Below are 18,105 nucleotides of genomic sequence, written 5' to 3'. Positions count from 1 at the left end.
ATATTTGAACATTGAATATTTGATGATATTAAGGAAATATTGTTAATTTTTTAAGATATGATATTATGATACAATATTGTGGTTATGTTAATAAAAATAACCCATATCTATCAGAGATACATAATGATATATTTACAGATGAAAGGATACGATGTCTGGAATTTGCTCTAAAATAATCCCTAGGGGTAGGGGTAAAGAAGAAACGAGATTAGTCACAGGTTGATAATTATTGAAAATAAGTGAATGAACACATCAGGTTTTATTATGTTATCCTCTCTACTTTGACAAGTTTGGAAATTTACCTAATAAAAAGTTTTTCTTTAAAAAAAGTTTTAAAATGTAAAATAGGGATTACCACTGGAGCAGGGGGAGGAAAAATGCAGTATTCAGGGAAAGGCATACAGGAGACTTCGAATGTAAACATAAGATTCCATTTCTTATATGGATTGAGAAGCACATAAGTATTTGTAGTATTTTATTCTATACATTCAACAAATATTTCATAAATATACCTTTGCATCTACTCAGTATTTATAAAATCACCAAGAAAAAAAAAAGGAATAGAGGAAAGGGGAAGGAGAGAGGGAGAGAGGAAAGAAGGAAAGAAAAAAAAGGAAGGAGAGAGAGAGGGAAGGAGGAAAGGAAGAAAGAGAAAGGAAAGGAAAGGAAAGGAGCGAGAGGAATAATAACCACAAAATTCAAGATAAGGTTTACTTTAGAGTTAGGAGGGAAGTGATGGGTTAGGATTAGTATTTGGGTCACCATAATAATCTCATTAACTTCTGATAAATACTTTCAGCTCAGGAATGCAGGTACAGGACTCCTAAAAGACTCCCATATCAGTGAGCACTCCTCCAGCTCAGCTCGTATGGCTTTTCGTGTATTCTCTATCCAAATAAATAAAAGCCTCGATTCTCAAAACTATTTATTGCTGCTATGAGATTAAATGCCTACTTTAAAACTCAAAACGAGAACTTTCTACTTCTTTGTCTTTGTGTCCCTGCTATAGCAGTCCTATTCATCTCTGAAGCGATGGCTGCCTCCTACACGGGTATATCTATTGAAGAGTGGTCCGTAAGTGGTTCGTTGGCACTCAGCAACCTTTCGGGGTCTTTCAGTAAATCTGTTATGGGTAAATTGTGGCAGAGAACTCAACACATTACAAACCAAGGAGAGATATACATATATATGAGGGTACTTCAAAAAGTTCAGGGGAAAATGGGATTAAAAGACAATAAGAATCATTCCATGAACTTTTTGAAAACCCTTATATACAGATATAGATTTAGATATTCATCTCAATTCCCTTTAATTAAATAAGCAATATAACAACGTGCACTACAAGCTAATGTTTATGGATGTTTTCCTCATCAAGTAAATAAAATACACTTTAAATGCACACGACAGGGGCCGGCCTGTGGCTCACTCAGGAGAGTGCGGTGCTCATAACACCAAGGCCACGGGTTCGGATCCCATATAGGTAGGAATGGCCGGTTTGCTCACTGGGTGAGCGTGGTGTTGACAACACCAAGTCAAGGGTTAAGATCCCCTTACCGGTCATCTTTCTTAAAAAAAAAAAAAAAAAAAAAAAAAAAAAAAATGCACACGACAGGTAGCATCTAATTGAAGCATAAATTATTTTCTTCGGACTTCAATGAGGGTTTCTATTAATAAGTATCTAAGAGAACTTATCTGATGACTTAAATGCCACATTAGCATTTTATGAAATTCAGAGAAAAGCAAAAATGTGGATCAGCATATGCCGTGAGTTCTTTGCCAAAATGTGTAGCCTGCCAGCTGTCCCTCTTCATTTTTCTATCTTCCTGGCTGCACTAGGGTGACATGGCTACCCCACAGGGCTGCTCTCAGCTATGAAATGCAGAGCCTACAGAATCATGACTCAAGACTTTTTTCGGGCATCACACAGTCAAGGTCCAGAAGGAAGACATTACCGTATTTCTTCCTCCCTAAGCACTTGTCCACCGTCCTTTCTGATAGAGACCTCCTGTTGCCGAGGAAGACCCCATTAAAGAAGCACTGCTTTCCAACATGGTAGGTGTGGATATTGCTGCTAAACCTTGGGTAAAACGTCCACTCAGGACGCTGCCCATCTTCTGCAAGACATCAGAAATCCTCCCATCAGCACCACTCCCACCCTCATAATGCTATTAAATAACAAAAAGTTGTAAATATTCCCCAGGCACTATCTGGCTGGGGAATACACTTTATCAACATGTATAATTCTTTGGCTCTACATCAGGGGTGGTCTCAACCTCTGTAGGACTAGGCACAAAAAGGAAGAAAACAGGGGGGAAAGCTACTTGAGGCCTCATTTATTTTTCCTTTTTACTCCCTCCTTCAAAAATGAAGCCAATGTTATGTTTGGAAGTTATGTATGGGCTGGGAAGCTCAGAGACTGTCTTAAAAGCACCTGTGATCCAACCCTCAGTCTGAGAACCACATAGGAAAAATAGAATGCCATTAACCAGAGAATGGCTGGGCCAACTGTGGCATCTCAAGTGGATGGAACAAGGTGGTGGCAGCAACAGCAGCACACACAAGCACTCCAGTGACACAGGGACATGTATATATATGATAAGTCAAATGAGAAAAGCTGCTGTGTGACCTCAGGCTAATTACTGGACCTCTCAGTGCCTCTATTTCATCATTTGATACTTTTCCTGTAAGATTGCTAACGGTGATTTTAAGCAATAAAAGATCCTCTAGCACCTCTAGGGTTGCTTGAGAAACACTTGGGCTCTGAGGTGGCCAAGTCAGAACACAGGCTTTGGAGGCAGGCAGGTTTGAGTTCTAATCCCATCACCCTACTCCCTGGCTATGTGTACCTGTATGGGTGACTGAAGATCTCCAAGCCTCAGTTTCCTTCTCTGTAAAAAGGGTAGGTCTATATTAGCCACATACATCTATATGTTTTGCCACAGAAAGAAGTCCATGATCCATTTACTGACAAGTGAAAACAGTTTGTATACTACAACCTATTTATTTTATATATATGTATATATGTATGTATACATACATACACACATACATTTCAAAATTCAGGAAAAATATATATCAACTCTTCACAGCTATGGGGCAGAATGAGGATATTGTTGGAGAATACTGGGGAAGGGATTTGTACACTCTATATACTTCCATACTATTTTAATGTTTTGCTGCAATACTTTTATGGTTTTTATATAAAGGCATTTCATTTTTTAAAAACTCATAACAATAGCTCCACAGCAGAGCTGCGACAATTACAGATGAAGTGTGTCAAATGCCTGGCACTTGTGGGTCTTTAGTGACTTCAGAAAAGACCCTGGGCACAGAGGCATGTGGAGGAGGGTCTCTAGCTTACTCACTTGTCTGCAACTTAAGCAGGCTGAATTCCTTAGGATATTTATCCTTTCGGACTTCAGGCACTGAGGTTTCAGATGAGTGATCAGAATGTGAGGAGGAGGATTTCTGATCCAAATCTGCAGCAATGCTGGAAAGAAAGCAGGATTAGATTTTCCTGTATGCTTAAACTGGCAGTTAGTTAGAACATGATCATACATATCTTACACTAGAATTGTCCTCACTTATGAGAACTAAACCTCCTCCTCTATAAAAGCCCCTGAGCATATTTGAGGGGACTTAAACATATTCAAAAGACACATGTTTAAAAACAATTTGGTGGTGCCTCAAAAAGTTAAACACAGAATTACCATATGACCCAGCAATTCCACTTCTAAGAATGCCAAAAAGAAGTGAAAACAGAGACTCAAATAGATACTTGTATGTGAAAGTTCGTTGCAGCATTATTCATTATACCAGAAAAGTGGAAACAATCCAAGCATCCATCAACAGATGAATGGATAGGCAAAATGTGGTATATATGTACAATGGAATATTATCCAGCCAGAAAAGGGAATGAAGTCTGGTTCATGGATGAACCTTAAAAGCATTATGCTAAATGAAATAAGCCAGACACAAAAGTACAAATATTGTATGATTCCACTTACGTGAAATATCTAGAATAGGTAAATTCATAGAAGCAGAAAATAAATTAGAGTTTACCAGGAGCTGGGGAGAAGGGAGAAGGGCAAATTATTGCTTAATGGGCACAGACTTTCTGTTTGGAGTGATGAAAATGTTTTGGAAATAGTGGTGATGGCTACACAACATTATGAGTGCAATTAATGCCACTAATGTCAAATGCCATGTTATATGTGTTTTACCATAATTTATAAAAAGAAATGATATACTGATATATGTTACAACATGGATAAACTTTTTTTTTTTTTGTCCTTTTTGAGACCGGCCACACCGCGCTCAGCCAGTGAGCGCTGTGAGCGCACCAGTCATCCTATATAGGATCCGAACCTGCGGTGGGAGCGCTGCTGCGCTCCCAGCGCCGCACTCTCCAGAGTGCACCACAGGCTCGGCTCCAACATGGATAAACTTTTTTCTTTTTTGTCCTTTTTGAGACCGGCCACACCGCGCTCAGCCAGTGAGCGCTGTGAGCGCACCAGTCATCCTATATAGGATCCGAACCTGCGGTGGGAGCGCTGCTGCGCTCCCAGCGCCGCACTCTCCAGAGTGCACCACAGGCTCGGCTCCAACATGGATAAACTTTGAAAGCACTGTGCTAAATAAAGGAAGCCAGGCAATAAAGACCACATATTGATGATTCAATTCATATGAAATGTCCAGAATAGTCAAATCTATAGAGACAAAAAGTAGATTCATGGTTTTCTGGGGCTGGAGGGATAAGAGAGATGGGGGAGGGAGGTGATTGCTAAAGGGTACGGGTTTCTTTTGGGGGTGAAGAAAGTGTTCTAAAATTGATTGTGGTGATGAATACACTAAAAGCCACTGAGCTGTACACTTTAAACGGGTGAATTGTATAGTATGTGATTTATGTTTTGATAAGTCCGTTACCAAAAAAAGATGCATGTTCAATAATACAATTAAATGCAAATAAAAAAGCAATAAGTATATAGAGACAAGGAACAAATAATCAAAAACAAACCTAGACTGAAGTGGTTATAATAAGGGAGCATTATATTTAGTGTTGAACTTCCTAGCCATTAAAAAGGCCTACAGCAAACTGTTGTATCAGCAGAAAAAGCAATGACTTCTGGTTTAAGGGTCTTTGGATTTGAGAGTTGGCCTTGGACAATGTTTTCAGGTATAGTTATCTGTTATCAAGTCATAGGAGCTTTTTTTATAATATTGCATCACTTAGTTTCAAGGCAACTTCATACTGCTTGTCTTGTTCGCTCCCTACTAACAATCAGGTGTTGCGGGTAGGACCAATATAATAATTTCCATTTGAAAAGGAAATGGACTCTCAGAGACTATGACTTTCTACGATAAAACACACATATCCAGGGTCAGAGCTGGATCTGTAGCCCAGATCTCCTAATTCTAGACTATGTTTCCTAAAAATCATAAAGAACTCTTAATTTGAGGAGTGCTGAGTTTCAATAACTCAGAATATATAATAATTTTCACATTGCAGTAAAATATGTCTCTCCTAAATATGAGGTGGAAATGCTTTTCTGACCAAACTGTGTGGGAAAGATTGCAAGGATAAAGGAAACTTTACAAAAGAACTTTAGAAGTATCCGCCTACTTTGTTTATTCAACAAACATTTATCTAAGTACATTTTGTGGCAGGCAGTTCTAGACATTGGGGATCCAAAGATGACCGAACATAGTTTCTACCCTCAAGGAGCCTAGGGTACAGGGGGAGAGGAAATGGACATGTACACAGACGATTGTGGAAGAACAGGTCAAGGCAGTAATAGAGACCCCTCCAGGAAATTAAAGGAGCACCCAGAGGGCCGGCCCGTGGCTCACTTGGGAGAGTGTGGTGCTGATAACACCAAGGCCACAGGTTCAGATCCTATATAGAGATGGCCAGTTGGCTCACTGGCTGAGCGTGGTGCTGACAACACCAAGTCAAGGGTTGAGATCCCCTTACCAGTCATCTTTAAAAAAAAAAAAAAAGGTGCACCTAGAAAGGACACCTAATCCAGTTAGGTTTGAATGGGTAGAGCAGACATCTGGAAAGATTTTATGGAGGAGGTGTGCCTGAGCCGAGTCTCAAAAGATGGGAATAAATTTACCACATGTATCAATCAAGACAAAAGTGACAGAAATCCATGGTGGTTTAAGCAATTATGGGAATGTATTTGTTCCCGTGACATGGGTACAACTGGGGACAATTGGAGTCAGGTCTCAATGTCTCCAGAACTGTCACTCTCCCCTGCTGGTCCCCACTTGTTTGACATCTTGGCTTCATTTTTGCCATTTGCAAAAACGTTTCTTCACAAGGACAAGGTCACTGAGAGCCTCAGATTCAAATTCTTGTAGTCTTCCAGCCAATCTTTATCCCAGTCTCCAACGTGAAAAATTTCAGGGAAGAATTCTTTTTGGTCCAGCTTGAATCATGTGCCCTCCCTTAAGTCAATCACAGGCAAAAAGCAGAGTCATGTAAGAAGATGGCAACTCCCGTTCAGAACACTCATTAAAACTGGGTAGGGAAGGAGAGGAAAATAGCTCCCCAGGAAAAGGGGGATAGCACAGGCGAGGCCACTAAGGAAGTGAGGGGGAGCTGAGCAGCTCCTACGATATGTGAACACAAGCAAAGGGCACTGGGAGGAACCACTGCAGGCACAGACAATATGAGCAAAGGTGCAGAAGGAAGAAACAGCAGGGAAATAAAGAAATTTGATGTGGATGTGGCAGGACAGTTGGAGATAAGACTGCAGAAGAGAAAGAAGACAGATCTGGAGAACCTGCAGTCACCGTGAAGGGGCTTGGACTCTTCTTTATCACACTTTAAGGGGGTATCATTAAATAATCGTAGGCAAGGACATGACATGGTCACATACGGTCAGATTTCTGTTTTAGAAAACTCTGGAAGCTGTGCAAGGAATAGCCTTTAAGAACACAAGACTTAAGGCAGGGAGTCATTTAGGAGAGAGTTTGGTAGGCAGCCTCTGACATGGCTGCCAGTGATTCCTGCCTCCTGGGGTTTATTCCTTTCTGTAACCTCCTGTCCTTCAGTATAGCCTGGACCTCGTGACTCACTTCTAACAAACAGAATACAGCAAAAGTGATGGATATTACCTCTGAGACTAGGTTACAAAGAGACTGGCTTTGTCCTGTGTGCACTCTTGCTTGCTTGCTTAGGAGAACAGCTGTCATGTTGTGAGGGTCCTATGTGGAGGCAAGGAACTGAGGGAACTGCTGGGCAACAGGCAGTGGGGAACTGAGCTCCAAGTCCCAATAGCCTGTGGAGAACTGAATCCTGCCACCAACCATGTGAGTGAGCTTGGCCATGGATCCTCCCCCAGGTGAGCCTGCAGATGAGCCCACAGCCCTTGCTAACTCCTTGATTGCAATTTCATGAGAGAGGCCTTGAGGCAGAGGCACCAGCAAAATCACACCCAGATTCCCAACCCACAGAAAATGTGAGATAAAAAATGTCTGTTGTTTTAAGCCACTAAGTTTGGGGTGGTTTGTTATGCAGCAATAGATAGCTAATACAGAGAGAATTACAGTGGGCCAGGCAAGAGATAATTGGAGCTTTGAGTGGGACTGTGGTAATACAGATGGAATAGAAGGGACGGACTTATAAGATATGAGTATTGCAGGACTTGATCCCCTAGTGGATGAATAGGAGGAGACAAGTATGACTCCTAGGGCTATACCTTTGGGACTGCATGAACACTAAGACTGAGGCAGGGGTACAGGAGGAGGGTCTGGTTTGTGGGGAGGAGTGATGATAAGTTCAGTCAAGGCATGTTGATGCTGATAAATTCATATCCAGGTGGAGATATTTAGAAAGAGTTGAATACATCAATCTGAAACTTGGGGTTATGTCTAGGCTGAAGTTTTAGCTTCAGGTACACATGCTTCTACTGAATTAGGTCTTCTGTATGTCAGGCATTATGAAAGATAAAAGAGACCTATATATGTGGAGTTATGAGTGCAGAACTGGCACCAATCGCCCAGTTCCCCATCCTCCAGGGTATGAACTTGACAGTCTGGGCTGTCTTTCCCTCCCAATGCATGGATCCGCTGCCACCGTTAGTGACATATGTCTGTTGCAGAGGACCTAAAGGAGCAGAGCTTAAGAATTATCTCAGCCTCTTTCATGTCCAGTGATGGGGGCAGCAAGTCCACTTGAAGCAGATTTTATTATGAAAAGAATCACTTGAGTGACTTCCCTTACCTTTGACTCAATAATTTCACTTTCAGGAATTTACCTTTATGATATAGCCAGAGACAGGCAAAAGACAAATGTAGAGGGATACTCACTACAGTGATATTTACAACAGCAAATTCTCTAAAACTATAGGGCACTGGTTGAATTGTAGTCTATTTGTCTGACACTCCAGCATGTAAGAACATTAAAAACCATGTTCTTACAAAAGACTCAAAATTATGAGAAAATCTCTCCATGCAATGTTCAGTGCAAAAGCACGTTTTATAAAATGCCGTTCAGTAAGTGAATGGATAAATAACCCTGGGGTACATCCAGACAGTGGAATATTATTCAGCACTAAAAAGCTGTCAGTCCGGGCCGGCCCGGTGGCGCACTGGTACAGTGCGCCGCTTGGGAGTGCGGCGGCGCTCCCGCCGAGGGGTTGGATCCCACATACAGACCGGTTCCCGCTCACTGGCTGAGCGAGGTGTGGGAGCAACACCGAGGGTTGCGATCCCGTTGCCGGTCCCGATCCGGTACAGGCGCGACACTGAGGGGTGCGATCCGTTGCCGGACACCAAAAAAGACAAAAAGGAAAAAAAAAAAAAGCTGTCAGTCCGGGCCGGCCCGGTGGCGCACTGGTACAGTGCGCCGCTTGGGAGTGCGGCGGCGCTCCCGCCGAGGGGTTGGATCCCACATACAGACCGGTTCCCGCTCACTGGCTGAGCGAGGTGTGGGAGCAACACCGAGGGTTGCGATCCCGTTGCCGGTCCCGATCCGGTACAGGCGCGACACTGAGGGGTGCGATCCGTTGCCGGACACAAAAAAAGACAAAAAGGAAAAAAAAAAAAAAAAAGCTGTCAGTCCATGAAAAGACATGGAGGAATGCATACTACTAGGTGAGAGAAGCCACTCTGAAAAGGCTATATGTATACTATATGATTCCCACTATAAGACATTCTGGAAAAGGAGAAACTATGGAGAGAGTAAAATAATCAGTGGTTGTCAGGGGCTGGGGGTGGATGGTAGTAGGCAGAGATGAATAGACAGGACACAGAAGATTTCTAGGGCAGTGGAAATACTCTGTGTGAAACTATAATGATGGACACATGTCATTATACAATTGCCCAAACCCATAGAATGTACAACACCAAGAACCAAGCTAAGGTAAACTGTGAACTTCGGGCGATTGTAATGTGTCAATGTAGGTTCATCAGCTGTAACGAATGTACCACTCTGGTGTGCCATGTTGATAGTGGAGGAGGCTGTGCATGGGTCAGGGCAGGGAGTATGTCGGAACTCTCTTTGCCTTCCTCTTAATTTTGCTGTGAACCTAAAACTTCTCTAAAAAAGTAAAATCTTTAATAAATCTTTTTAAAAATCAGGTTTCACACAAAAAATAGTATACTATGATCTTAATTGTGCAAGATAAATATATAATTATATGCATAAGAACATGAAGTGTTTTTCTCATGCATATGAAAAACTAATATCAAAATATCATTTATTTTCTAATATGTGAAATTATTGTGACTTTTATTTTTACTACTGTTTTTATAATTTCAAATTTTCTACAATGAACTTAAATTACTGTCATTATAACAAAAATTGTTAGAAAAGGGTTTTCAAAACTTTTTACTGTAAAAGAAATAGAAACAGAGAAAAATGCACAGAACATAAGATACAGTTTTACAAGTAATTGTAAAGCCAACATCCAGGTCAAGAAACAAAACATTGCCAGCTCTCCCCTACCCCACTTGCCAGAAATCATCTGTGTGTCCCTTTCCTGGAGAGGTAACCACTATCCTGTGACTCTTAGCATAAATATTTATTCGCTTTTTTTTAAGTTTTACCACCTATGTATGTATGTATGTATGTATGTATGTATTCCAAAAATGTGTAGTTTAGTTTCATCTGCTTTGAAATTTGATAATAGCAAGCACTTACACAGCACTTATAGTGGGCCAGGGAGTCTTCTAATCACTTTACATGTATTAACTCATTTAATCCTCACAACAATCCTATGAAGTTTTGTTTTGTTTTGTTTTTCTGGTATGGGGATCCAAACCTATGAAGTATCATCCTTGTTCTACAGATAAGAAAACTGAGGCCCAGGAAGGTAAAGTGATTTGCTCAAGTTCACACAAGTGGCAGGGCTGGGACTTGAACCCAGATAGTCTAGCTCTGGAATCCATGCTCTTGCCAAGCATGTCATGCTACCTCTCAGACTGCTGGCTTCTTGGTCAGAATTCACCCCAACAGTGACGGCTCTTCAGCACACCCTTACTTACTCCAGGTGAGCAGACATTCTGGGGAGGCCTGGAGGCTCACTGACACTTAGACCTTCTTCTACAGAAGATGAGGGGCTGACCCTCCTGCCAGAGGATGCTGTGTTGGCAAAGCATTCCTTAGATTCCAGAAAATCATTCTGTTTAGCACCTGCAACACATAGATATCACCAGTTAATTACATTATTGGAAATACCTTCCATTTTATCTTGTTCCCTAGATTATAAATAATTAAGACAAACAAACAAACAAAAAACAGCTAACATATGTTTAGTGTGTACTGGGGATTATGTTAATACCTCGCACACATTATCCCATTTAATTCCCAAAATAACCCACAGACATAGGTATTATTTATAGTCCTCATTTTAAAGGTGAGGAAACAGAGGCCCAAAAGGTTAAGCAACTTACCTATGATCACACAGAAAATAGATTTGATCACAGTTCTTGTGGCACCAAAGACTAAAATCCTAACCTCTATGCTAGACTGCTTGCCCCTACACACAGTTCACTCTGAACTAAGTGGAAGACATAAGATTTGAATTAAGCTGTATATCACTGTACATTGTATTGAGCATCTCAAGTACAGAACAAATTTTCTAAAGGATTTGTTCGTAGAAGGGCGGATGAATATAACTGGTGATCATAACCTAAAGAACTGCCTTTGGAAACTTCCATGGGTTCCCCTCACACTTCTTATTCATCTTAGTAGCATCCAGAACAGTGCCTGGCACAAAGTAGGTGCTCAATAAATAGGGTTGTTTTTTTTTTATTGTTTGGGGGTTTTTTGTTGTTGTTGTTGTTATTTTTTTAAAAGATGACCAGTAAGGGGATCTTAACCCTTGACTTGGTGTTGTCAGCACCACACTCTCCCAAGTGAGCGAACCAGCCAAGTGGCCTTGGTGTTATCAGCACCGCACACTCCCAAGTGAGCCACAGGCCGGTCCCTCAATAAATGTTTGAGTGAATAAATGAGAAACAATTATAACTCCCCGACAACAGACAAGTACAAGGAAGGGAGTTCTGAAAGCCTGTGATTGTCAGAGAAGTGTACCCATTATCTTCACTCTGCTATACAAAATACTTTGTGAAAGTCAGTCTGTTCTCATCATTTCATATAGGTACATGCCTTGTCCAGTCACACAAAAAAAAATCAGATGAATAGACATTGCATCTATTTATGCATAACTTTGTACAGCACAGAAGCTCAATAGATACAATGTAACTTCCAAATATGAGGAAATAATAAGAATGAGTCAGATTTCTCTGACTTGAGTACATTTTTAGACTGACCACGATTCCACCTACATAGTATCATGCTTCACATGTACATGGTATAAACCATGTGCCCTCTGCCAATTCCCACCATCTATCAGCAGAACTGCTACTTAGACAATTTTTTATTCATCTCCTCTCTAATTCATAAAGCAAGAGGATCATATCTTTTCCACTCTTGTCAAGTCCTGACCATATCATCAATCCCTTCACTCTTAAGAGGACTTTCCCTGTAGCTCTACAAAGCTGAAAGGCCAGCTGAGCTATTTCAACCCTTCAAAATCCTCCCATTCTAGGGGCTGGCCCATTAGCTCAGTTGGTTAGAGCACAGCCTTATAACACCAAGGTCACAGGTTCGGATTCCCATGCCAGCCAGCTGCAAAAAAATCAAAATCCTCCCATTCTGGGGTTTCTCAGGGTGTATGGCACAAGCACTATCTGTGCTGTGGTCTGAACGGGAGCTTGATCCCCAGTGTGACAGTGTTAAAAGGTGAGGCCTTTGGGAGGTGATAGAATTGTGATTGAATGTATTCAGGGGTTAATGGATAAATAGGTTATCAAAGGTGTGCACTGAAGCTTTATAAGGAAAGCAAGTGAGCACACTAGTGCTCTCACCATGTGATACCCCACATAACTTCAGGATCTGCAGAGTCCCCACCAAGAAGAAGGCCCTCACCAGATGTGCCCCCTGGACCTTGGACTTCCCAGCCCCCAAAACTGTAAGAAATAAATTCTGTTTCTTTATAAACTACTCAGTTTCAGGTATTCAGTTAGAAGTGACAGAAAACATTCTAATACAATTTGCATCAAAATTATCTGTTAAAAATACAGATTTCCTTAAAAAAAAAAAAAAAACAGATTCCCAAATCCAATCACAGACCTATTGAATTATAATCTCTCCAGGTGAGGACTGGGAACCTGCACTTTGAGTAAGTCCCCCTCCCCCAGCAGCTCTTAGGCTCATGTTTGTTTGGTTTTTGTTTGGTTTTTTTTAAGATGACCGGTAAGGGGATCTTAACCTTTGGCTTGGTGTTGTCAGCACCACACTCAGCTGGTGAGCAAACCGGCCATCCCTATGTAGGATCCGAACCCATGGCCTTGGTGTTATCAGCACCGCACTCTCCCGAGTGTTAGGCTCATGTTTGGCAGTGATCTTCCTCTTAAACTCTAGCTCCATCACTGCAGCTGCATTCTATCACATCTCATGTCCTGATTCCCAAGTGCACAGAATATCCCAAATTTGCCTAGTCATGAGAATCACCTTGGGGTACTTGTTCAACACGCAGATTCCAGGGCTCTGATCCAGACCTACAGTCTGGGAATCAGTATGTTTAAGAAGCACCTCAGGTGATTCTTAGTGCCAGCCAAGTGTGGGAAATGCTATTCTAGAATATGCCCCAGAGCCTACAGCAGCCCAGGCACAGTAAGAGCCAACTGGTTGCTTGAGGTGTGAGTAGTTGGATGGAGTCAAACCCAGTGGACGGGGCAGAAAAGAAGCAGAGCTGTGAGAAGGCGAGGACAGTTCTCCAGCAGCCAAAGGAGGCACCCCCCCATGTACTAAGCTACAAAAGAAGTATCAACAAATACAATATAGACCACACTCTCTGACCACGATGCATTACAATTAGAAATCAATAATAAAAAGACAGCCAAAAAATATTCATGAACTTGGAAGATCAAACCACACTTTTAAATAATTCATATAAAAGAAGAAATCGTAGTGGAAATCATGAGGTGCTTAATGATCAATGAACAGAAGTACTACATATCAGAACCTGTGGGACTCAACTAAAGCGATAATTAGAAAGTTGGAGCCATAACTGCATATATGGTATTTCACTGACTATAAGATGGCATTAATTGTAATAACATTATTGTTTTATGTACCACAAAGAACAAAAGCTGCCAATTAAACTCTGACACAATGCCTTATCACTTAGAATTTTTATTTTATACATCACATATCACTCACATGCACATATAAAGAAGGAAAATATAAGCAAAATAAATTGGCTAAGGTATTCTTAAATCTTCTTTGCATTCAAGAGTCTGACCAGAAATCACTTTTCAACTCAATCACTGATGTCCACATTTTCCACCTAATACTGACCTCAGTGCAACCAGAAAGTAGGTAATGCAGCATCTCTTAAACGAGTGCTTCTCTCTTGCCTTTGGAATTTTCTTCCAAGCTATGGATGCACATTTTGCATGCTTCGTACTATAAAGATTATGACAATCAGCTGGCTGGTTAGCTCAGATGGTTAGAGCTCATTCTTATAACACAAAGGTCAAGGGTTCGGATCCCCATACAGGCCAGGCCATCAAAAAAAAAAAAAAAAAGATTGTGACAACCACTTCACACCTGCTGCTGGGCCCACAGCACTGATGAGACCAATCCCAACTTTAGAGATGCAAACCATGAAAAATATCCATCTTAGAACTGATGGGTTATAGTGTTCAGAAACAAAGATTCCAAAACTAATGAGCTAAGCTTTCAATTCAAGAAATAAGGAAAAAAGAGTAAATCTCCCAAAATAAGGATGAAAATTATAAAATGAAAGCAAAAATGAATGAAATAAAGACTAGCAGAACTACAGAATCATGAAAAAAATTAAGGTAGATAAACAAGTTTCAAGAAAAAAATTTAAAACATAAGTAAACAGTATTAGAAATGAAAAGGAGGCCATAATTACAAATAAAATAGAAATAACTTTACAGATAAAGAAATAGAGTCCCAAAGATGTCAAATAACTTGTTCAGGGTTATACAGCTATAAGGTGTAATGTATAAAATGTAATTTAATGTTACACTAATCAACATGGTACTGACACAAACCCTAACAGATAGATAAAAAGAACAAAATAGAAAACATAGAATAAAATTTTATATGTTAATAGTGGTATTTCATCTCAGGGAAGAAAGAATGGATTATTCAAAAAATATTGCTGGAACAACTAATTAACCATTTAGAATAAAAATAAAATTAAATCCCTCCTATCCCAAAATGGAATAATCCAGATTGATTATAGATTTAAATGTAAAAATTAAAATAAAAGATGCATCTGAAAAAAATCAGTGAAATTTTACATAATCTTTTGGTGGAGAAGTTATTGCTAAGAAATATATCAAATATAGGCAAAATAAAGGAAAGATGCATAGATTTGAATGCATATACATTTAAAACTTCTATAGCAAACTATTAATTGGGGAAAATAAAACATACATGATAGAAAAGATAGTAGTCATGAAAAATTGTGAGTTTTTATAAATTTATAAAATGAAAATAAATACCCAAAGAGAAAAAACAGACAAAAAATATGATCAGGTAACTCATTTTAACAAAAACACATACAAATAGCCAATATATATTTGGAAAAAAAATTTAGAAGTTTATCCATTCTGTGTGTGTGTGTGTGTGTGTGTGTGTGTGTGTGTGTGTGTGTGTGTGTGGCTGGTAAGGGGATCATAACCCCTTACTCGGTGTGGTCTACCGCGCTCAGCCAGTGAGCACATCGGCCATCCCTACGTAGGATCCGAACTCGCAGCCTCGGCGCTCCCAGCTCCTCACTCACCCAAGTGAGCCACGGGGCCAGCCCAGAAGTTTATCCATTCCAATAATCAAAGAGTTGAATTTAAAATGAGATTCCATTATTTGCTATCAGTTTGCAAATACCCAGGGTTAGTACAGCTTGGAGGAATGGACTTCTCATTGCTGGTGGGAATGTCCCCATCTTACTGAAGAGCAATTTGACCATATGCGTTCTCCAAAGCCTATGAGAAGAGCACACCATTTGACCCAATGGTTTCACTTCTAGAAATGTTCCTATGAAAAAGATCTGAAATTTATGTATAGGGATGTAGAAGGGGCCCACACATAAGTAGAACAGATAAAATCAGCGGCAGAGATGTTTTCTAGGTTGATACTCTATGTGAGTTCTGAGGTATTTATTATATCATTTACTTACAGTAATTTTCATACTAAGTTTTTTTGTTTGGTTGTAGTTTTGAGGTGTTTTCTTGTTTTTCGACAGCTGGCAGGTACAGGGATCTGAACTCTTGACCTTGCTGTTATAACACCACTCTCTAGCCAATTGAGCTAACCTGCCAGCCTATTTATGGTAATTTTTGCCCATATGTTTTAACAGTGGCTGCCTTCTCACAGCATGTAAACATTTTAATTGTGTATTTGCTGCTACAGGATTTGAGAGTTCACCAAAGCAAGAACTGGTTGGCTCTATGGATGGAATCAGAGAGGGCCCCTTTAAAAGTTTTTTGTTTGGTTTTTGGTTTTGTTTTCTTTAGGGGCAAAATTTTTAAGTATTACATGATCCTGAGCATCAAGCAGTGAAATTACACCTAAAACTTTAGCATATTTCCTTGCATACTTAATAAGTCTTGTGGCTGCTATAAATGGGATGACTTGTCTGATGGACAAGGAGCGTAAGAGGAATCTCCTTGCTGAACTGGCAAACAGCACACTCTCCAGTTCAAGCTGACCACAGGATGTCCCTAGAAGTAACTCAGCCTCTAACATGAGCTGGAGACAAACATGCCTCCCCACCCCTCCCCAGCTAGGAGAAGAGCGCTGGAGTTGCAAGTCTGAAGCCTTCTATTCTGACTCTGATGCTGCCATTACATAGAGTGACATCATGTGCAAGTCAGTTACCTCTCCACGACTCCCGATGCCTGCCCCACCTCTCCATCTAGCTCACAAGGCTGGGGCGAGGAGCAAGTTCGCCAAGGAGATACACCCTTCTTGAAAAATTAGCTATTGGTCATGAGAATTGTTATTCAAATGAAATAAATGTCGAGTAAGCCATAAGCCAGGAAAGTCTCTAAAACACTGTGAAATAAGATGATGCAACCAAAAAGACCAAGACGAGGTTCTGGTGACCAAAAAGGAATTCAGGAGAGAAAGGAGAGTTTGGAAAAAAGTCTGTTTCTTTGGTACCATCTGTGGAATTCAAGATAATTATTTCCATTTCTTTAGGCAGGAATAACACCTTACATAACCAAAGCACTTTCACACCTTGTCATCACAGCTGATTTTCACAATAGCTCTGTCTGTCAGGAAGAAAATACATCAAGCCATGTAACCAAACACTCAGTTTCTCATCCCCACTTAACTGCTCAACAAGCAACCGAAGGGCCTAGGACTCTTTTCAGGATAACACACACATCTGCAACGTGCTCTTTCTGCTGGAAAAAATGCACATACACACATTGTGGAGCTCATTCCTTCCTGAAACCCAGGGACTCTGTGTTAAGCTGAATGGACCTCCTAAACTTCAAAAGGTGCCCCCGGGCTCTAATATACTTAGATATGGCAACCAAATCCACACCCAGCCCTCCCGATTTCTTAGAACTCAACTGTATCTCCTCTCCACCTTGGTCATGCCAGCGCCTCTTTCCTCTGGAACCTTCTCCAGCTCTCTGTCGCAGGTCACTCTTGAAATGGAAGGGAGATGACAGTCCCGCGGACTGTTTCCAGTGTACATGGACTCATCTATGCACGTGTTGATTTTAAATATTAAAAGCAACCCAGAGACAAAGAAAAGATCCTTGTAAGAAACATATCAGTTTAAACAACCAGAACCTCCACAAGCCATTGAAAGTCAAGAGGGCAGGGATGACCTCTCAGTCAGAGCCTCGCTCCCTCCACCCGGGTGTTTCTTGGTCTGATGTCCCCAGGGCTCCAGCGAGCACTTGTCCCCCAGCCCCGGCAGGGCTGGCTGCCTCGCCCACCCGTGGTCCTCCTTCTTTTCCACCTCTGGGTCTTCCTACCCCCTTCTCCAAGGGAGACCCCCATGCAGAATGTGGCCGAGATCAACGCACCAACTGGCAGCCGAACTGCGAATGCCAAGAGCCGGGAGCCGAGAGCAAGGGGGCCGCGACCGCCGCCCGCCGCTCCCGCGGGTGAGCGCTCCCGGGTTGCCCGGACACCGCCGCTTCCGGCCGGCGCGGGCTCCGGCCCTCGGTACGGGATGGGGTCTCCTAAGAGGTGCAGCTCTAGAGGCTCCAAGGCCGGGCGTCGTAGGCACGGACTGCTGGAAAAGCCACGTAGTGTTTTGGGATTTTTTTTTTTTTTTTTTTTTGAGTGTGGTTATTTTCCAGGCAATTTTCGTTATTAGAGCTGTTTCCTCTGGTGTCAGCGAAGGACGCGCCCTCCACAGAGCTTGCAGATGTCTGCTTATAATTGCATTGATTACACAGGATTCACCTGCCACTGACAGAGCGCCTTTTCTGGGCCAGGCGCCCTGCTGGAGGTTATCTTCCTTCGGCAGCCAGCTGCATTTTTCAAAATAGAAAACTGAATTTGAGCAAAGCCTAGCTCAA

General features: G+C 41.4%; 1 protein-coding gene across 1 annotated transcript in view; it reads right to left on the bottom strand.

Moving 5' to 3' along the window:
• The window catches only part of SPATS1 (spermatogenesis associated, serine-rich 1), a 29,449-nt gene extending 11,819 nt beyond the window's left edge, over nucleotides 1-17,630 (bottom strand). Inside the window, exons 1-5 of the mRNA XM_008572648.1 lie at nucleotides 17,605-17,630; nucleotides 17,141-17,275; nucleotides 10,498-10,645; nucleotides 3,366-3,490; nucleotides 1,953-2,114 (exon numbers count right to left, since the gene is read on the bottom strand). Coding sequence (XP_008570870.1) covers nucleotides 1,953-2,114; nucleotides 3,366-3,490; nucleotides 10,498-10,645; nucleotides 17,141-17,267 — 562 coding nt within the window. The 5' untranslated portion in view covers nucleotides 17,268-17,275; nucleotides 17,605-17,630. The remainder of the gene's footprint in view (nucleotides 1-1,952; nucleotides 2,115-3,365; nucleotides 3,491-10,497; nucleotides 10,646-17,140; nucleotides 17,276-17,604) is intronic.
• Nucleotides 17,631-18,105: the final 475 nt, after the last annotated feature.

This window comes from Galeopterus variegatus, unplaced genomic scaffold, assembly GCF_000696425.1.
Source record: "Galeopterus variegatus unplaced genomic scaffold, G_variegatus-3.0.2 Scaffold813, whole genome shotgun sequence".
NCBI lineage: Eukaryota > Metazoa > Chordata > Mammalia > Dermoptera > Cynocephalidae > Galeopterus > Galeopterus variegatus.
This window is presented reverse-complemented; position numbering and strand designations above follow the sequence as displayed.